At 32.0% G+C, this 20,512-nt stretch overlaps 3 protein-coding genes across 6 annotated transcripts; all 3 read right to left on the bottom strand.

Moving 5' to 3' along the window:
- Positions 1-1,200: 1,200 nt before the first annotated feature.
- LOC118062179 (transcription factor MYB14) lies at positions 1,201-3,318 on the bottom strand. The gene is made up of 3 exons (XM_035075886.2): positions 3,057-3,318; positions 2,623-2,752; positions 1,201-1,877 (listed from the first exon to the last, which is right to left on the bottom strand). The coding sequence occupies exons 1-3, from the start codon at positions 3,187-3,189 to the stop codon at positions 1,316-1,318; spliced, it is 825 nt and encodes a 274-aa protein (XP_034931777.1). The 5' UTR covers positions 3,190-3,318; the 3' UTR covers positions 1,201-1,315.
- A 6,583-nt stretch (positions 3,319-9,901) lies between these two features.
- LOC118062180 (protein root UVB sensitive 2, chloroplastic) lies at positions 9,902-13,727 on the bottom strand. Of its 3 annotated transcripts, XR_004689715.2 has the most exons (11): positions 13,571-13,727; positions 13,325-13,444; positions 13,012-13,100; positions 12,813-12,897; positions 12,446-12,505; positions 12,265-12,358; positions 12,024-12,121; positions 11,689-11,868; positions 11,054-11,176; positions 10,466-10,978; positions 9,902-10,346 (listed from the first exon to the last, which is right to left on the bottom strand). XR_004689715.2 is itself a non-coding variant. In XM_035075887.1 (10 exons), exons 1-10 carry the CDS (start codon positions 13,580-13,582, stop codon positions 10,553-10,555), a joined length of 1,287 nt encoding a protein of 428 aa, XP_034931778.1. In that variant the 5' UTR covers positions 13,583-13,727; the 3' UTR covers positions 9,902-10,552. The 3 variants fall into 3 exon arrangements, 2 of the variants coding, with proteins under 2 accessions (XP_034931778.1, XP_034931779.1); XM_035075887.1 differs by having other exon boundaries at positions 9,902-10,978; XM_035075888.2 differs by lacking the exon at positions 13,571-13,727 and having other exon boundaries at positions 9,902-10,978; positions 12,446-12,551; positions 13,325-13,376.
- A 1,788-nt stretch (positions 13,728-15,515) lies between these two features.
- On the bottom strand, positions 15,516-18,791 carry LOC118062181 (uncharacterized). Of its 2 annotated transcripts, none has more exons than XM_035075890.2 (7): positions 18,634-18,791; positions 18,413-18,507; positions 17,893-18,018; positions 17,176-17,245; positions 16,158-16,185; positions 16,013-16,073; positions 15,516-15,863 (listed from the first exon to the last, which is right to left on the bottom strand). In XM_035075890.2, exons 2-7 carry the CDS (start codon positions 18,439-18,441, stop codon positions 15,758-15,760), a joined length of 420 nt encoding a protein of 139 aa, XP_034931781.1. In that variant the 5' UTR covers positions 18,442-18,507; positions 18,634-18,791; the 3' UTR covers positions 15,516-15,757. The 2 variants fall into 2 exon arrangements, with proteins under 2 accessions (XP_034931781.1, XP_034931780.1); XM_035075889.2 differs by having other exon boundaries at positions 17,893-17,993; positions 18,634-18,790.
- Positions 18,792-20,512: the final 1,721 nt, after the last annotated feature.

Raw genomic sequence — 20,512 nt, 5'->3', positions numbered from 1 at the left:
CGGGATAGGATCAATCATTGCTCAAATCCGGAAAAAGTACTTGTTTCTGTGGTTTGCATGCCACATGAGCCCACACAGCAGTGGACGTCACACTAGGCTAGTTTTGTTGTGTTAAGTAACATAGCTGCATAATGGCCCTTAAAATAGGATAGATAATGTTTCACCACTTTTGCCCGTGTCTCTACGCAATTCGATGTTTTCCATGGGTACAAAAGCCTCATGAGACACAAGTAAAAAATAGTTCTTGCAACACAGAATATTTCTCCTCCTACTTTGTTCATGTTTGTTTACTTCACTCCCCATTTCTACACATTACATCAAGCATATTTCTACGCATTGTATCTAGCATTCAAGGCAATATATTTTCTTTAAGTATCAGAAAGCTTAACGTAAAGGGTTTATTTTGTAAGAATTTTGGACTATCCACCCAGTTCTTCTTTGGCAACTCTCAAAGCTCAGAAAAGGTCTAAATATCTCTTGAAGAGCAAGCTTCAAGCTTTTCCACAAGTACCCTTTTCAAGATTTGAATTAATGTTCAATATATGAATAAGTTAAGATCTGACAAAAGGGCAGTCCTTCATTGTAGAATTCAAAATCCGTGACAGCTTGTTGAAACCACAAGAATCTAACATCATTCAAGACCGGGGGTTTTCATTATGTATACTTCTGTCTTGGCTCAGTGAGTGTTAATTTAGTTGGAAACTTCATGGAAGATCACCATGCTTATACTTTAGAGTTGCGATATATTTACTCTATGATCAGAGGAGAGTGGGATTTTTTCTTTGAATTAACTTAAAATAGAGTATATCTGATCACTAATTACATCGTAATCTCAAGGAGTTGGTTTAAGTGGTAAGGAAAAGATTCATTCAGCTCGAGTTCAATTACTAATCTGTTGATAAAATGATTAAAGGATGGCAAATTCCTTGCTTTCCCTGAAGAGCAAGCCTCACTATGCTTGGTTTTACTCGGTTATATTTACCGGCAACAGCAGGATTTTTCAAGTAGAATGTTAATCCTCAACTTGGAACCAGTCAAGATGATTATGCTTATAAATTTTCTCTTCCAGTTTTCCTTGCATGGAAAAAGATTGCTTGCTGGAAAAACGAACTTCTGGTTCACAAACGGGACAGTTTTGCCGAGTATCCGTGCTCTTCCTTTCTTTTATTATTATTATTATTATTATTATTATTATTATAATTCAATAATATTCTTGTCTTCCTTCTAAACAGTCAACAAACTGGACAGAAACAATCCATGATCATCTGCCATCTAACTAAACAAATATAAAAGGAGGAAAAAAGGTTACAAATGTTCAAATTTCTAGTAAATCTAGTGATCCCCCAGCTCTTGTGAAAAGGTCGTGCCAATATTCAGTGCTATCATACATATTTGAATTAGTGGCATAGAATTGTTCCACCTCAATTACTAGTGGAGAAAATGGAAATTGAAGTTGTGGCTCCGTGCCAAAGGCCGAAAAATCACTCACAATTCTTGAATTATCAGCAGACAATACTTCCGACCAAAAATTCTCATCCATTTCAGGAAAATCATCCGACGACTCGATCTTCATGCACATATTGTTATTACTGGTATCAATATCACCTGTGATCAGAGAGGAGGTGTCACTTGAACATTGTTGCGGTGAGATTGGTCTATGTTCCTCGGTCTGGTCAGATCCTGCTGCAAGATTTGATGAATCGACTAATTCTTGATCTGTCTTTAATTCGTGATCAAATGTAGAAATATCAACGGATCTTCCCTTGATTTCTGGGGTGACATGATTTTTCTCAAGTCTTTTTTTCAAGTGGGTGTGCCAAACATTTTTAATTTCGTTGTCCGTGCGTCCCGGTAATCTTGCTGCAATTGCAGACCATCTGAATAAAAAAAAAAAAAAAATCATGTCAAGATATGCACTAACCTTTATTTTGATCCTCTTTGATTTGCAGAATTTAAAATGCTAAATGACTTGTTGGCATGTATCATGTCACATGAATGATTACTGTTATGTCCATTAACCAAATGTGCCAATCTTGTTTGAGAGTGCTTCAACTTGAAAAAAGTGTTTTTTTTTTTTTATTTGCATACGCTAATGGAAACTGCTAGGAATCTGTTCAGACACACATGTTTTTTTTATTTGCATACACTAATGGAAACTGCTAGGAATCTGTTCAGACACATGCTTCTGATACAGCCATGAAAAAAAAATGACATGTTGGTCAATCACATGAGGGAAAAATACTTTAAAATGACAAGTTGAGTTTTTTGTTTTTCTAGTTTTTGGTCTTAGGGGATGTGGGGTGGCGGCTAAAATGACAAGTCATTTAATCACATGAGAAATAAGTGTTCTATGCCTAGCCTATCTCCCATCTCCGTACGAGGCACTAAGTATCAATTCTATGTTCTTCAGCTCTAGAACAATGCCCCATTAGCAAATCTTAACCCTAATTTAATGATATTTGCTTCCTTGCATAATTTTTTTCCGGCGAAGCCGTCCCATCCTTCCCTTAGCTGAATGGCTTGCCTAGAGCCTAACTTAGCATTAAGTGTGTCTGTGTTGTCAATATTATACCATGTAAATTATGATTAACAGTAGTTTGACGAAATGCTAACATTGCATACCTATTTCCTAACATCTCATGCAATTTGATGATGGTATCCTCTTCTTCTCTGCTGAAATTTCCTCGTTTGATGTCGGGCCTCAAGTAATTTATCCATCGGAGCCTGCAGCTCTTTCCACACCTCAGTAAACCTGAAAAGGGAGTCAAAAGAGAATTGATTCAAAACCAAAACATTATGCAGTTCTTGTAATTCCCAAAACTTTCAGATGATCAATTTTACTTAGTAATCCATGCAATTGCTTAGAATTCACTTCAGAAGTTCTAGCTGATCTTATAATCAAAGCACATAAAACAGGATCACCTTCTTCTGAAATTCCAACTTCAAATCACAAACTTGTGTGGCAGAATCTTCATTTATTCTCAGTACTAATTATGAGTAATGAGTATATGCTTTTAACAGGCAATTTTTGGTTGAAAGCGATGTGTATAAATTACCAGCTTGTTTAGGAAGCGCACGCCAATTTCCATGGCCGTGAAGTTGAATGTAATTGGTGAGAATCTGATCTTCCTCAGCAGTCCATGGACCTTTCTTCAACCCCATTTTCTCACAGCATGGAGCCCTCACCATTTTTTATACCTCAGAGGTTGAAAGAATGGCTAGTTCTGTGCAAAGAAATGAAAGAAACTAAATGCTCAAAATATGAAGCAAGACCACGAAGAGGTGGTGGGTGTTTATATAGCATGACAAGAGCATACGGGTGTGTGTGTGTGTGTGTGTTTATATAATATACTACAAAGTACACCCCATCCATTTTTTTCGAATTAAAAGAAATATCAGCCTGCAATTTCTAGGAAATATCTCTCTCTCTCTAGTGTTGTGCAGCTATTTGGTTCGCAGAATGGTCAAATAAAAACGTGGTCATTTTCTTTAAACGGATGTGAACATGGTGGCTATGTGCAAGTGCAAGCATGAACATGGGATGCAGATGAGCTCAAATTATTGAAGGCCAAATAATTTCTCTCGGAAGACATTAATTTTCAATAGAAAGTTCTGGGTGGATCATGTTGATGTCATAATCTCTTCGAGGAATTGGTTGGAGATATAGAGATTTTTAAGGAAAAACTATCGAAGTCCGGAACCTCTAGCGCCATTGAAAGAATAAAGGCCAATTCTTGTGGTAAAGACAAGAATTTTGTGTATTTTAGAATTATGAACACATAAAAGTTTTTGTGGAAAAATAATACTGGTAAGAAAAGTATTAAAGACATAATTTAACACAACTAGTATTAAGAACAGCAATTGAACGTAACTATTACTAGGAATAACAAGTTTAAAAAATTATGCCTCTTTCAATTTAATTAACATGCGAAAAATCAATCTAAAATTTTCTGAAAATTTAATGGTCAAAAAATAAAATTAAAGATTTAATAACTAAGAAAAAATAGATCATCAGAGACACCAAAACTTTGTTTTTGTATACCTAGTATCGCGCGTTAGAAATATCTCAATAAGACGATTCTAACAACACCTTGAAAGACTACAAAAAATAATAGTAATTTGTTAGAGGTTTTGTTTGAGACTAATTTAAAGTTAATTACAGCCTTATTTAGTATTCTTTTAATGTATAGGTAGAATTTTCTTATCGAGATTCCTCTAACAATATTGAAAGTGTCGAAAACAAAGCTTTGAAATGTCCTCAATGAGTTTTTCTTTCTTATTTTCTTTTGTTTCTCTTTCCTATCACATCATTGTATCTTCTCTTTCTTTCTTAGCTATTGAATCTTAAATATTATTTTTTGATAATTGAATCTTTGTAAAATTTTAGTTTGATTTTTGTTTAAGTTAATTGATTTGTAAAAGAAAAATATTTTTGAAATATAGCTAAACAACCACTATTAGCAAATTATGTTATTTTTCAAAAACAATCCATAAAATCTCAATTAATAATGATTTAACATGTATTTTCAATATATTATTACAAAATCAATTTTATTCTTATAAAATAATCAGAATATATTTTTTATTAATTTTTTTCATCCAAATTAATTAATTAAATCATTAATATGACTTGAAATTATAGTAAATAAATTCTATAGATATTTCAGTTATGTATAAAGCAAGTGATGAACACATTTTTTTTTTTTTTTACAAACACCGCGTACCTCACTCTTTTTCTTTATAACCTTTTACCTCACACAATCATTCTTTCTCTCTGGTGAGCCCTTCGTCTACTAAAGTTGTCACTTTCTATATAATATTAAATCATATGAATTATTAATTATTAATTATTTAAACTTGGACAAAAAAAGTGATAAATTAAAGACTCAATATTTTTAAAAAATAAAATTAATTCAATGAATATGTCGGGATGAAAAAGCTCGAAGACAAACCATCACTTTGCAAACGTAAAATAGTTTCTTTGGCACAATCTCTTAAAATAAAATTAAAAGCATTTTCTATATATAATAAATATTGAGCTTGTGAGCGGATTTTCTGTTTTCTTCGTCATGGAAATAGATTAATTCGAGTAAACCTGACTTCTTCCTGCTCGCCCTATATAATTATATTAAAGATGTATCTAATTACGACCTAAGGATACATGGACACTTAATTAAAGTTGTACTAAATATATGGGTAGGTAGTGTGCAATAAGATTTTATAATTTAATCTTTTTATTGCTTAATACTCTAGTCAAGGACATGTTTTGGAGTTATTTTAATAAGTAAAATTTCTTTTTTGTTTGGTGAAAAATTACAATTCTATTTTTGGGGTTTAAGAGGTCATCAATCTCCTTTTTATCTCTTTTTTTGGGGCGGCTTGAGAATAATTCCCTTCTATCTTTTAGAGTCTTGCTCATAATATGTCCTTACATGTTCATGTTCATGTCCGTAGGGTGCGTGTGTTTTATTAATGTGGATTTTCAAATCAATTTATGTGTATTTCGATTAATCTCACGGGTCCTGAAGTTAACAATTATGTAAGTTTTTAGTGGCCCTGAAATTTGTGAGACTCAAACTAGTAATTTTCAGGAAACAAACTTGAAATTTGACTAGTTAAACTATATCCCCTTAATATTCATAGGATATATATACTTTATACGGTAAAAGAATTGTATATTTTCAATTTTCACATTGATTAAAGTATATATTATTGTAAAGAGATTCTGCATTTAAGGTCAAAGAAAGAGGCTAGTGTATTAGGTAAAAATGTTGTATTAAGTAGGTGTAATCTATTGCTAAGTGAAGGTCGTCTGAATTGATTAGCCATTAAGGGATGAGACAAACACCGGTCAAAACCAAGAGAATTTGGTCGTCTTAGTACTGATATTGTAGTTTCGATTTCTTGACTATTTCTGTATAAAACAGTAACGAAAATATTTATAAATTCCAATTTCGTCAATTAAATTTTATAGGACATGTAGGGAGGCGAATTAAAGTTAAAATTAACCTCAAGCTTAAAAGAGAATGTCCAAAGTGGACGCCGGTCGTTGCCTTCCCAGGAACATGTAGGGAGGCGAACTAAAATAATAATTAAAAAAAAAAAAAAAAAAACCCACAAAGGAGAATTCTTTCGGGGAAGAAAGGATTGTTGATTGGGACTGGCCCAAAATATTTTCTTCGTGTCATCTTGAATTTCAAAAGAGTTTAATAAATAACTCTCCCCTCTAACTCCTAGCAAAGAAAATAAATGATGCTCAGTTTTTTTTTAAAAAAAATTATCTTTGACTTGAGGGGTTTTTTCTATCTTTTATGTTAGGTTATTTGGTAAGTAACCAAACATATTTTTCAATAAATGATGCATATAGGTCCTTCAAATCTCTACAAATAATTTTTCATAGCCAGAACCAATAGGCTTACGTATCCATCTTTGAATTAACAAGAATTGATCTTATTTTAAAAGAAATTAAACTAATTTGATTTGTTTATTTAAGTGTATGTTCATCAAATGATATTGTGATCGGTGCTTTCAAAATCAAGACAAATTTTTTACAGTCTTTTAAGTTGCAGTTTAAATGATAAATTAATTTATTTTTTTGCAAACTCTGATTTCGCCAAGTTGGAGTCTTTTTTTTAAAAAAAAAAAAAACATGTGAGAATTTTTCTATCCACACTACACATTCACGAGAAAGTGACAGCTATAAAGTTAAAAACTCATCTAAGCCCTACTTGAAAATACTATTCTATATATAAAATGCCAAAAATGCTTTCTTTTTACATAACAAGTGTTTTCTGATTAGATTGTATATTATTTAAAATTAAATTCTTTATTTAAATGATTTAAAAATATACTCAATTTATCATTTATTAAGGAACCATCTTAACCCAATAGCTTAAGCTGTAAATAAAATTTCAAGATAAATGAAAATTTTTTGGACTTGAAACTTGCACATGATCATATTATATTGTGCTTAATTGTTATCAAATAAATAAGAATGATAAGATTCAAACTCGTAACCGCTTGGTCATCAAAGTTCTGATACCATATTAAGAAATATCTTAAACTATTAGGTGAGATTTTAAAATATAATTTATATTATTCTCTAATAACATCTAGTGTATTCATCTTTGAATGCTTATTGAAAGATTAAAATTCAATGAATGAAGATATTAATCCTTTAAAATTGTATTTTTTAGTTTGATTTTTTTTTCATTCAGACAAGCTACTTGTCATAATTTGATTTGTTTTTTAAGCATTAGAGATGATTAGGATCCAAGTTCTTGAATCCAAGAATCAAAATATCCTAAAACTTCTATAAACTCATTTTTAATTCTAAAACACAATGGAATCACCTTAAAAAAAAAATCAGGGAGGAAGCAAGCACTTCACATCCTCGAAGAGATTAAATATTTTAAGAAGAAATGGGTCTTCTCTTTTTCTTTACTCTTTTTCTTTTTATTTTTCTTTTAAAAAATGGACTTATGCATAGTATAAGGAAATTGACCATTGGTTGAATTATTATTTTTTATCTCATTTCGGTGACTAATGCATAGTTATTTTTTTATTTCTTTTTTTTTTCATGAAAAACCCTCTCTTCTTGATTTCATTTAACTCTTGCGTATCTTGTTCTCTGTGTTTTTTTTCTATGCCAACGGCTGCAAAGGGAACATATACAATTCGCTCTGTAATCTCTTTACTACTCTTTTCAACGTTTTATTGTTGAAGATGTTCCTTAACATTAAATGCATGAAGACCAAGTTATGGTCGATGGAGTCCAGGCCATCAATTGCAACTGGACTTCATTTTTATTTTTATTTTTTTAATGTCAAGCTTTTGAATGGAACTGACCTTCAAGCTCGTGGCTGGAATAGAAGAAAAGTTCGAGGCGTAGAAAAAAACATGGTCAAATCCGTGATCCATTACCTATCGTCATTAGATTTGGCTCGCCTAAAAAGGCACTTTAACATCAATCTGAGAGCTAGCTGTTTGGTTAACGTTTCTTTCACAGTCGACATGTCTTGTCCTCGGAATTAAGCGTTCTCTTCACAAGGAATAACTCACTCTTACCATACGGTCGGCAAAGTGTTTTTATTTTATTTTATTTAAAGATATATTAATATTAATATTTTTAGTATTAATCTGTTAAAACCATAAAAAATATTTTAAAAAATTGTTTTTAAAACAAATCTAAAAACAAAAATCACTCTACTCACACGCATTAATTTGTTTCTAGTATTTGAGAAACGCATGTGAAAAGAAAGGTACTCCACGCTAGGATTTTGAATTCTCAATAATTAATTCTTAATTACTTTTTTTTTTGGAGAGAAAACAAAATATATTGTGTACAAAAATAAACTTTTTTGGAAAATTTAAATATGAAAACATATCGGGGAGAAACATCATTTGATCTCTGTCCTAGTGTTAGGCTAACAGTGAATTCAATGCATTGTCACTACTTTCAAAGAGGGAAATAAAAAACTGTCTCCACATAAAGAAAGAGATAATACAACCATCTCCCTTTTCAATCCTCCTGTTTATTTTTATATTTTAAAAAAAACTTTTTCGGTGCATGCATGATTACATATTATACGCGGCATGAGACAGGTAACATATGAATTAGCTACAAGTCACTATCCGGAGATGACCTTTCCAATTCCAAATTGTGGCTTGCAATGACGTGCGTGATCAATTGTAATTAAACTTATATTATGAGACACTCAAAAAAAATAAAATATCAATTAGTAACCTTTTTTAATTTTTTTAATCTGTCAAAATTAAGTTTTAAAAAATAAATAATATATTATTTTAATATATTTTAAATAAAAAATACTTTTAAAAACAACATTTACTACACTTTCAAATCAAGAATTCACAAAGTTTTTGGACTTGTGGCCTTGCAATTCAGCGATGTTGAGCTGTGAAGTACCCCACTTGAATGTTTATAATAATTTGAAAAAATAATCTATGTCAACAAAGTGTTTAGAAAAATTAATTAAATACTATCACGTTCGCTTACGAACTGATCAGGGATTTTTTTTAATTTTTTTATCTTGTGTTAATGAATTCTCTAATCCAACCATATAGAGTTAGTAAATCAAAACCAGCACAGAAAAATCTAAAAATAATGCAAAAGTCATGGGGCTTCAAGTTGAGTTCCCGATAATAATTTTAGGCTGACTTCAATATTGCGTCCTGGAGTCCAAGTCAAAGCGTAAGACGACCATAACTCGGTGCATGATGATACCATCGATGACTGCAGGTTACACCAGTGATCTTCTGATTGGAAAGGGCAGGCGGTGTGAATGCAAGCTTCAAAATTTCCTCGATCTCTCCGACGGATCAACAATGTTGTTGTCTTTGATAAGTTTACGAAAATGATAGCGCGACCAATTCATAACACTAGGTGGTGCTTGATGTCAATGATTTCCGAAAGCAGGACCCAGTTCCATTAATCATCAAGTTATCTTTGATAATAGCATCAAGTCAGCAAAACAACCTCATCTCTTTGGCAAGAAATTAGAGCCTAAAAGTCTTCATTCAAAGAGGGTTTGTTTCCTGGTCGAAAAGATCTCTCTCGCTGAGATTTGTATATCCCCAATTACCAAGACGTGGGAGGAATTATCACGTTAGTCTGGGAGGGGCTTTCTTTCAATCGGGGATTTGGAGGGCCTAGTTGAATAAAGAGCCCGATTTGGAGGGCTATAATGACTCCTTCGGAGCTTGTCATGCATATGTACCCTTTCTCTTCATAAGAAAGGGGATAGATCTTGATCTGGATATGGATTCTCCTTAACCTGCCTGAGCTCTTACAACGAAAAGGTAAATTAAGATGCGGATATCAGTCCTCGAGACGAGCATAGGCGTGCATATGCTAAAGTGGCAAAATGATGGATATCAATCGTGAAAGAAAGCCTACCTTTCTGGTATTACTCAATGATCAAAGTATATCATTCTGTTAGAAGTTGTACAAGTATTATTGGTTAATCGTTCCTAGGCAATCAAGTTCCATTTACAAAGAATCTTGCTGATTCTACATCGGCTGCTGGCTGCTGCACATATAGCATTACTGTTCCTAATCTTTCCAGCTTAATGTTGCAATATAAAAGGGCTGCTGCTACGTCTAATCGCACTTGAAACTTGGCCTTCCAGCAGAAGGTACAGGATATATTGGCTGGAAGAATATGCCGGAATTGTTTTCAATTCTTGTATCATTAAACTCCACCATCACTTCAGCAAAGAATAAATTTCCTGTTTCGGTTGTTCAAGTCCAACAACATTTGATGATTCTTTGAATATAACTGGAGTTCGACATTACTTCAATCCTTTAATCTGAGCTTTACTTGGTCCTTTTTGAGAAAGAGGGAAGTAGGTTAGCAAGAAAAAAGGAAACGAGTGAAAAGGACAAAAAAAATAATTGTTGCCTCCCTAGACAAATCCATATGTTATGTAAAAAGGCAAGAACCACCTTTAATCGCTGCCTACTCGATTTGAATTTCGACCAGCGGGTCTACCTATCTTGAAGGGTTGAAATACTACCCAAAACTATAAAATGCTACCATGAAAATCGGCTTCCTGTTCCATCAAGAAAACGATCAGTATGCCAACCTTTGGCTTGCAGCTCAGATAAAAATGGATCAAATACGCTATTCATCTTCTCATAAGCATCTTGCAAGGTGACAGAAGTAGATTCATGATAAGACTTCTTCATGCTCGAAGCATATGCAGCCACCAGCCATGCCCTTAATGCATCTTCACCACTAGCATTTTGCTCCAATACCAAATCAGTCCATTTATTCCCGGGACTTAGAATAAACTTCTCCCCGGGAAATATTTCTTTCAATTCACGTAGTTTTGAAGGCCTCACTGCCCTGTGCAAAGCCTGCCCAACTTTTACATTGCCGGCTTCTTCTATAAGTCGTCCTGGAAATAAGAGATCTTCATGGTATCTGAGATCAGCAGGGCTTGATATTTTCCCTGTCTGAGTTGGATGACAGTTGAAGAAATTAGGCAAGTGGAAATAAAAAAGTAAGACGTGCTGAAGTGTGAAACAAACCTTGACAAAATCAGCCACAACCATTGCCGTCCTCTGTGGATTCAATGTGTTAACAGGGGTAGCTCGCATTTCTTCAATAACACAATAAACATGTACAATGGAAAGAAGAGGCCCAGCAACAAACTGCAAGAAATATTAGAAAATACAGCTAAGAGTCACGTAGACAACATAAACTGCTAAATCAGCCCATTACAAAATATATCCCCCGTGAGTCACTTAGAAAACATAAACTACTATATCAGAACATTATAAAACTTCCCCATAAATTGCAGAGGTTCACTTTTGTATATTGAATAAACAAACTAAATCAGTTTGTTTTGATAACTTAAACATGCCAGTGGCTGATTCAAAACTGGCTTAAGAGATACCACGTTCCACTTGAGGTTGTGGCCTCAAAAAGACCACACCACAGCAAAGCACGGAGTCTGCTGGTCACAGTTTTGAGCCTCTTAACCAAGAAAATCAATGTGGCACGGGGATCCCAAAACACAGCTTTAGTGTTGGGTCATAATAGTAATCTCCTAAACATCAGCAACCTTTGGAAACGGCTACTTGCACTCACTTTTGAGAACATATGCATAATGCAAAAAGACATATCAAGTACTTGTATCAGACAGCAATGATAAACAGTGTACCTTCCCTTGCATCGATGAACAGACAGTGGATGCTAACTGAATTCCTACTCCTAGTCCAAGAACATTGAAAAGTGTTGAGATGGCCTCCCCTTTTGCAAATAGGTCACTTAGATTGCCTTCTTTGGCAAATGAAGAATATATTGGCAACCTTGTTGCCCTTGCTGCAACTACTGCCATCCCCTATCAAATCCAAGGAAGTGGAAGCAAACTAAACATATTGGTCTATGCCAAAATGTAGAACAGTAAAGATAGAGAAGACAAAACCCAACTACAACCATAATGAGCTAAGTTAATATTTTTATGCAAATTTAAGTGGTTGTTACCCTAAAATATACCTTTGCAAAGTTGCCAAGGCCTGCCACCTCAAGAAAAAGATGCGGACATAAAGGAGAAAGAACTTCTAAGCCAGTGCCCAAATCATAAAGCACATCAGCTGCAACACAGAAAACACAACCTAGTTAGACACTTGAAGAAAATAAAGCATGACTCCAACCAACTCCTATCCACATTCATGAAGTGAGAAGAGTCCATAAATACAAAAGGAAAAACTCAGGTTTTAGACCCAAGAAAACAAACCTAGGATTCTCCAACATTTCGGCTCTGAGTCCATTCTAGCACCCAAATTGCTACATATGAGCTTTCCTGCGTGCTGCATCCCATCCTTCAGTATCTGCTCATCAACAAAATTTAATGAAGAACTAAAGAGTAAAGCAATCAGGATAAAGAATCTATCAATTGTTTCACCAGTGAAACTTACCCAACTCACTGCAGTTGCTTGTGCAGGTGTAGGTCGCAAGCCAGCAGCAAATAGTAGCGACTGCAAAGCATTAAGAATATAAAGAAAAGACCCCCAAATTACAGCCCTGTTCCATAGGATTAAAAAAAACAAAAAAAAACTATGGGATCATGCTAGCTAATTAGAATATATGTTCTACTTGCATAAATAAATGTTAGCAACATTAGTAAAAGAACACAAACAAAATATCCATTTCAGACAATCAACAAAGATAGAGGCATCAGCATTGCATAGTATCTCTAGCCATCAGGGACAAGAAACTAAATTAAACTAAGACAAAGAAATTGAAGTCTGAGTGTAATAGTTCAGAATAGGCCCAGAAGAAGACCTGAGTAGATAGCACAGATAATGCAGCACTAGAAAAGTGTTGCAGCGCACGAAATTGAGTGTATCTAAGATATCCCTCATTCACACTGCAAAAAACGAAACACCAAAACACACACATATAACAATAAAAATTCCCAGCAGTGTATATTCAGTTGCCAAGTTTGCACCGCCAACAAGGAAAAGGCAAAGTACCAACTAACCTGTACGGATATCCTGATGGAAAAAACTTGTTCAAGAAAGATTCAACCACTCTACGATAAACTGGTCTTGCATCATCAACTACCTTCATCTGTTGTTTGCATTTAAATATCACTGACTGAACTCAAATTCCCCAAGCAGTGAACTTTATTTTGAATTGGCTTCTTTTAACAAAATCAAAGAAACCCACAATTTAATTTTGTAGACATTGCTCAGAGTTAACAATCACGCACACCAAGTGTTCGTAAAAATTTATAAGCGAGAGAGGGGATCAGGATTAGAAAATTCCAGGAAAGAAAACAAGAAAAGACTCACAGAGAGTTGACCGTCGGGTTCAAACTGGAAGTGTCGAGAGACAGAATCAGAGGTTTCGATCCAGTAGACTGGAATTTCTGGTGTTTTGTCAGGCTCCTTCTTCTGCATCTTAATCTTGTCCTGTTTTTTTTTTAAATAAATAAATAAATAAGTAGAGAAACAGAACCCAAAAAACAAAACACTAAAAGAAAAGCTGCTGTAGTTGTTGTTTAAGGAGGCTTTTTTGAAAACATAAATGGAGATTACCAGCAAGTTCATGGTTGTGTGACGCACAAAGAGATAAGATACGCGCCGCTCTTGTCGGGGTTGCCGTTCGAGGTTGGAGGGAGCTAAATTCTATGAAACAAAACTGATAGGGAAAATTACTAATTAATTAAATAAAACGCAAACAGAAAACACCGACGTCGTTTTTTCTTCGATTTAAAAATGAGCTACTTATAGTGGCCTGCTATCCTCCACAAGGAATAAGAAATTTAAGTTTCGCTACCCTTTTCTATAACCCAACTTATAGGTTTTGAATTTATATTTAAAAATTAATTAGTTTAAATTTTATAAATTTTAAAATTATTAAAAACTTATATTGTTGTTAATTTTAGAATTTATAAGATTAATTTAAATACATACAAACTGACTTGAATATCTATATTAATAAATAAAAATTAAGTTTTGCATTTTTAGAAAATTATCATGAAATAATAATTACAATTGAATTTAAGGTAAGCATAATGATATAATAATCTCTATGATAAGGTGTGCGTGATTATACAAAACAATTTCTAATTTGATATATATTTTTATTTTAAATCTGATTATATTTTAAGGATAATTGGATGAGTGAATATTTAGCAGTCATGGAGTAATAAATAAGAGGGGCAAACCCGTTATTTCTCACAACATTCTTACATGTTGATTATGTTAGACGGTAATGGAATCCACCTTATAGCAAAAAAAAAAAATTTAATTTAAAAATATATTAAAATAATTTTTTTTTTTAAATTATTTTTTATATCAATACATTAAAATAATATAAAAACATATTAATTCAAAGTAAATAAAAAATAAAAATAAAATTTAATTTAATTTTTTTTTCAAAAACCCTTTTAAAACATAAAAATAAACGGAGTAGAAACTATTGGTGACCTTGTACTATACATTATTTAACATCATTATTAAATCTGAAAATATAAATATTTTGAAAAAAAATATTCATCAATTTTTTTTCTATTTAAAGTATTTCATGTTTATCTTATTTAGTGGAATATTTTTAATTAGGATCATTATTTATATTTTAAAAAATATTTTATAATTCTTAAATCAAGTAATCTCGAACTAGTATGCCCGTGTATTGTATGATTGAAATCTAAAAAAATTATGAATATTATAAAATTATGTTTAATTTCAATGTAAAAATTTTAATAATAAAAAATCAATTTTAATCGAATAATTTATTATTAGTATTATTATTTTCAGATAAGATACTTAATAATTTGAAAAATAAATTATTAAAATTGAGACTAAAACTTAAAATAGTATTTAAAAAACATGTCAAATATAAAAAAATAAAAAAAATAAGTGAATCTGATAAATTTTTCTTAAAGAGTTTTTTTTTTAAAAGTGATAGACAGCATGTCGCTGTTACTGATCGACTCAAATAATATATTGATATGCTTTTAAATTCATATAAATAGTAGAGCGTCATAGTTCTTTTAGTGTGGTGGGATAATTGAGAATTATCAAACTAAATCTCAAGCATACAATCATTCTTGAACCTGTAATTTCTTCCACTATTATTAAAATCGACCTAACCCAGTAACTCAACCCAAAACATAGCTGGCTTGTCTCCTTACCAAGACCGGGTATCCAAAAAAAATCAACTTAAAATCATTTCAATTTGATCTAGTGAATACAACTGATAATTTTATTTAATTCTTTTCTTTTAAAATGATATCTCTGACTTAAAAAAAAAAAAAAAAAAAAAGAGATTATTAACATATTAATTTATCATTACAGTTAAAATCTTTATAAATTAATATCTTTAAAACCATGAAAATTTATTTATTAATTAAATTATTATTTAAACATTAAATTTAAATTTAGATGGAACAAGAATATTATTTAATCAAGATTATTAATTTATTTAGGTTAATTGTGCATTGAAAAATGTTTTTTCTCCCAGCCAAGATATCAGCTATTAAATAACTCATGCAAAGGTTTGTTTGCTTGAACGTGCCGTAACTCAAGACGAATAAGAAGAATATACACAAAGAATTCAGCTCTGGGATCTACACCACGTAACAATGCATTACAGTACAAGGAGGTTTGCTTGCTTGAACGGAAACTCGCAACAGAGGTGATGAATATACCACGGGGATTTCTGCTCTAAGACCTAGAACATGCAACGGCCAACTAGCATATCATCTTATGCAACCAATTTCACAATGTCAAATCTGCATCATCATCATAATCAAAATCTGGATCAGCTGAAGGCCTGATCCTTTTAGAATCTCTTGATGCACCTCTTCCCTTCTTTGGCTTTCCTCTGAAAAATAAATCAGGTGAGTTATATATTATTACATTCTAAATTCTCACTGTCATCATTTAACTTTAACTGGTCATCTCAATCATGCATAAGGCATCCGAATATAGTTATAACGTGAGGTTCAGACTGATCTAAATCAAAGTACTCACTGTCCGTTTGCGTATATGCCTCCACCCTTGGATCGACCTACTCCAAATTCTGATCTCCCATCTACAATAAACAGAGAGATTTGAAAGAATTTGATAAAACAAAACAGAAAAAAAAAAAAAAGTTCTGCAACTTTATATGGCTCACCATCTCGTCCAGCTGCTTGTTCTTCAGCCTGGAAAAACATCCCGTGCAAGGGAAATACGAGTAACATATTAGAGCAAATTTCTAACTGGCCAAAATTTGGGATGAAGAAAACAAAATCGAAAGTTGTTTGATATGTGGGAGGGTCAACATAATGAAAAGTTGCACGCCTATATACTCCAGTACTAACTGATGATGCTTATCACCAGAACAGGTGGCATCTTAAAAACCAGATTCATATGCCATAGACAGGATTGTGTAAAAGCAAAATAACCTTCAAAACAACAAGTAGCTTTCAGACTACATGGTCCCATTACTATTTAATCATGTCTAATGAACAAAACAGGAGTAGCTGTACTTTCTGAAGCAAGTTTTCCATACACTAGAAGTACTCTTAAAGCAGAATAGAATTCCTTGCCATACAATCTCCAAGGATAGCAATTAAAAGCAAACATGGATTGAATTCCAAGTGGCTGCTTAGTCTTTTAATCCATGGTTTTGAAAACTCAAAACCCAGCACAACCTAGCAACAAACCCAGCGGTCCTTTTTCCAGTTATTAACGAGTTTAGGTACTGACAGACAATTTTTTTTTTTTTTTTTGTGCTTTAGTCTGAAGTTTTTTATAAAAAAGCCATGGGTAAGAAGAGAACTCAATGTGAGGTGAAAAGCACCACACACACGTTTCAGGTTTCTCATCACCCTAATTATATATGTTTTACATGCAACATGAGCAATTTCAAGGCATTGCATACACTTTCAGCACAAAATGACACTGGATCTTTCAAGAGAGCAATGCCTAAGAAGTTAGAAATAGTCATCAAGCAAATAGGTTCATTATAAATAGCTTTGAGTCTTTTATTTTTCTTGCTTTCTTTTTATGTTGTAAACACATTCATAGAGCATTACCCTGCACACTCTAAACTGACATGAAAAAAAAGGAAGAAAAATATTATTAAAGGAAGGAAAAGAAAACACAGGAAATGCTGCCATTACTGAGCATTTAAGACTTATAGTACATACAGCTGGTGAGGTAACTGAAGACAACGAGAAGAGCCTATCTTCAGGCTGGAACTTCCTAGACCGTTTTAAGCTGCAATTATAAGCTTGGAGTTAATTAAAGAAAATGTATGGCAATCCACCTGAATCCAAATCCCAAATGTGTAGGCATATATAAACTTAGCAAGCAAACATCAAGATATCTGTGTGTTACTGTGTTTTTTTTTTCCCACTTTTTTTTTCATGACTATTACTGTATAGAAGGCTCTAGACAATGTAAAGCATACATTCTCCTCCTTCAACTGTATTTAAGATTTTTTTTCAGCCTGTAATTGGTGTATATGTCAAAGCTCCTCTGTAGCACATAACCAACCTCTCAAGAAAAAACTGCTACATAATCTATACCTTGGTTCTATTGCTTTCAGTAACTTTAAGATAGATCATTTTGCTTTCTGAGCACTTGTTTACTACAACTACGATGTGAATATTTGCAAGTGCCCACCCTCTGTGTCCTTTTTTTTGTGCTATCAGTAATTGTAGTAACAAGAATTTTCATGACCTATTTATGTAGCCAAGATAACATGCGAAGTTCTGCAAATAACTAGTACCTATTTATACACAAAAGAAAATAAAAAACTTCATCTATCAGATTATGAACTTCACAAATAGAGACAAGAGATAGAAAAACTATTCATATCAAATCAAAAGAAATAAAGGAAAATCATAAAATCCACGCCATACAGTGCAGTGTTCTTAGATGAAGATAGAAACCCTTCGAAACCTTTCAATACATTGCCGCACTGGCCTGGATCTTGCAAATAGCTTGTCTCCAGATCATAAACCTGAATCAAAGCAGTCATTAAGCTCCTGCAGAACAAGCAAAAAAATAGAGATGGGATAGGAGAGAATATATAATTAAACAAAAAAATGATATAAAATTACTTTAAATTCCCATTTCTTTCCAATATAAAAAAGAGCTTCTCAAACAAAACAAACTCTAATATGAATACCAATTAGTTTCACATGAACAACTCAAGCTTAAATGAAGAACCCAGATAAAATTGTAGGAAAATATTTCAACTCGTTGCTTAAAGAGTCAAAACTTTAGGCGAGGTTACAGGACCCATTTTTTATAAAAATCCCAATTCACTGTGACTAATAAGACTCCAAACCCTAAAAACCCAGAAAGAAAAAACAGCATAGGCAGCATCCATGTTAATAGTATTATTCATATCAATCGTAAAATTAAGGAATAAAGCACCTGTCTTTCGATAACACGAAGCTCCTCATGCAGCTTGGCTCTTTTGTTTAAGAGATTTGCAAGCATTGCAGCTGGATTTGAAGACCCTCTATGCCCTAATTACATGCAAGAAAATAAAATAAAAACATCAACTTTAAAAAACAAGAAAAAAGAAAAATATCAACTTTAAAGAAACTCAAAAACCCATTTAAGAAAGAATAGCCGTTAATTCAACAGCCTACCTTCAGGATCCATCTTTTCGCGCGAAAATTGTGAACAATTTGTGATCAAAATTTGTAGGTTTTGAAAACCCTTACCCCCAAATTGGACGGACAGATTTGTTTTTCTTTTTTTTGTTCTTTTTAATTGCAAAAAAATAATAACGTTAGCATCAGCGCATTTAAATTAATGGGCCCATATTTTGTACCGAATATCTTGGGCTTGATATTGGGCTTGGCTTCTTGGAAAATATAAATAAACTAATAATAATACATAATGTATAAAAAGAAAAGGCTTGGGAGGACGCGGCGAGCAGATAAACGTTGATAAATATTTACTAATATTCTAAATATTAAAACACGTGGAGAAATTACAGTAATTTTTTTTATATAATTTTTTTTTCATTTTTTTTCCGATTCCCTGCATATTATTTCTTTTTTTTATGTCGTTTTTTCTTTTTTCTTTTTTTTTCTTTTCCTACATGTTTTTTCTTTTTCTTTTTTGGTTTTTTCCCCCAAAATTATCTTCTTTTATTCATTTTTTTTGTTTTTTATATTTTTTCTTTCAAGATTATCTTTTTTTATTTTATTTTTTTACTATTGAACTGGTTAAGAATTTAATTTTATAGTTTTTTTCTTTAAAATATTATCGATTGCTACAATATTTTTCCATATGATTTTTATGTTTTTTTATGATTTTTTTCAAAATAGTCTTTGTAGATTTTATTTTTTTAATGTTGAGCTGATTAAGAATTACAACTATAGCTTTCCTCGTAAAACATTGTAGATTGCTATAATGTTTCTCTGCGTGGATTTTTTTTTCTTTTTTTATATGAATTTTCTTTTTTTTATGATTTTTTTTTAAATTGTCGTCGTTGCTTCTATGTTTTTAATATTAAGCTAGTTGAGAATTTAACTTTTGTACTTTTTAAATATTAAACTAGATTGTTACAGTCATTCCCTACATGGTTTTTTTTTTTTTGTTATGATTTTTTAAAAAATTATCTTTGTCAATTTTATTTTTTTAATATTAAGTTGGTTGAGAATTATAACTGTATATTTCATTACAGAACACCACAGATTGCTACAATGTTTCCTTACATGATTGTTTTTTCCTCTTTTTTTATGTTTTTATATATATATATATATATATATAAAATTATCTTTGTAGTTTTTTTCTTCAAAACATTGTAGATTGCAATAGTCTTTCGTCGTATGATTTTTTTTGTGTTTTTTTTTTCATAAGTCCACGACAACGTACATGCATGCCATAAGCCCGCGCAAGCGTGACATCTAGTTAACTAATACTCTAAAATGCGTAGGGAAAGTATTGTAGCTTTCCCCGTATGTTTTTTTTTTTTGTCTTTCTTTCTTTCTTGTTTTTTTTTCTTTTTTTTCCACACATTTTTTTTGGGTTTTACATTTTTTTTCCAAGATTGTCTTCTTCTTCTTCTTCTTCTTCTTCTTCTTCTCTTTGTTTTTTTTTTTTTCAAAATTATCTTTATTGATTTTTTTTTTATCCAAAATGATTTTTGTTGATTTGTTTTCTTTTATATTGAGCTGGTTGAAAATTTTGATTCGTAGTTTTTTTTCTTTAAAACACTATGAATTGTTACAATGTTTTCTCACATAGTTTTTGTTTTATTATAGTGTTTTCCCACATGTTTTTTTTTTTAAATTATCTTTGTCAATTTTTTTTAACATTGAGTTGGTTGAGAATTTAACTTTAAGTTTTCCCACATGTTTTTTTTTTTTCCAAAATTATCTTCTTTTTTTTTTCTAGGATTGTTTTTGTTGATTTTATTTTTTAAATATGGAGCTAGTTGATAATTTAGCTTTGTGGTTTTTTTCTTTATAACATTGTGGATTGCTACAGTGTTTTTTCACATTGTTTTTTTTTTCT

The sequence above is a fragment of the Populus alba genome, chromosome 5, assembly GCF_005239225.2.
Source record: "Populus alba chromosome 5, ASM523922v2, whole genome shotgun sequence".
NCBI lineage: Eukaryota > Viridiplantae > Streptophyta > Magnoliopsida > Malpighiales > Salicaceae > Populus > Populus alba.
This window is presented reverse-complemented; position numbering and strand designations above follow the sequence as displayed.

What these genes read in the sequence shown, in the direction of transcription:
- LOC118062179 (XM_035075886.2), bottom strand. Translation starts at nt 3,189, where the DNA reads ATGGTGAGGGCTCCATGCTGTGAGAAAATGGGGTTGAAGAAAGGTCCA. An exon ending in TGCGCTTCCTAAACAAGCTG is followed by an intron (nt 2,753 to 3,056) that starts GTAATTTATACA and finishes CTCCCTTTTCAG; the next exon opens with GTTTACTGAGGTGTGGAAAG. An exon ending in CATGAGATGTTAGGAAATAG is followed by an intron (nt 1,878 to 2,622) that starts GTATGCAATGTT and finishes TTTTTTATTCAG; the next exon opens with ATGGTCTGCAATTGCAGCAA.
- LOC118062180 (XM_035075887.1), bottom strand. An exon ending in GCCTTGGCAACTTTGCAAAG is followed by an intron (nt 11,869 to 12,023) that starts GTATATTTTAGG and finishes TGGATTTGATAG; the next exon opens with GGGATGGCAGTAGTTGCAGC. An exon ending in TTGTGGCTGATTTTGTCAAG is followed by an intron (nt 10,979 to 11,053) that starts GTTTGTTTCACA and finishes CATCCAACTCAG; the next exon opens with ACAGGGAAAATATCAAGCCC.
- LOC118062181 (XM_035075889.2), bottom strand. An exon ending in CTTCAGTTACCTCACCAGCT is followed by an intron (nt 16,186 to 17,175) that starts GTATGTACTATA and finishes ATGTTTTTCCAG; the next exon opens with GCTGAAGAACAAGCAGCTGG. An exon ending in ACAAGCAGCTGGACGAGATG is followed by an intron (nt 16,074 to 16,157) that starts GTGAGCCATATA and finishes TGTTTATTGTAG; the next exon opens with ATGGGAGATCAGAATTTGGA.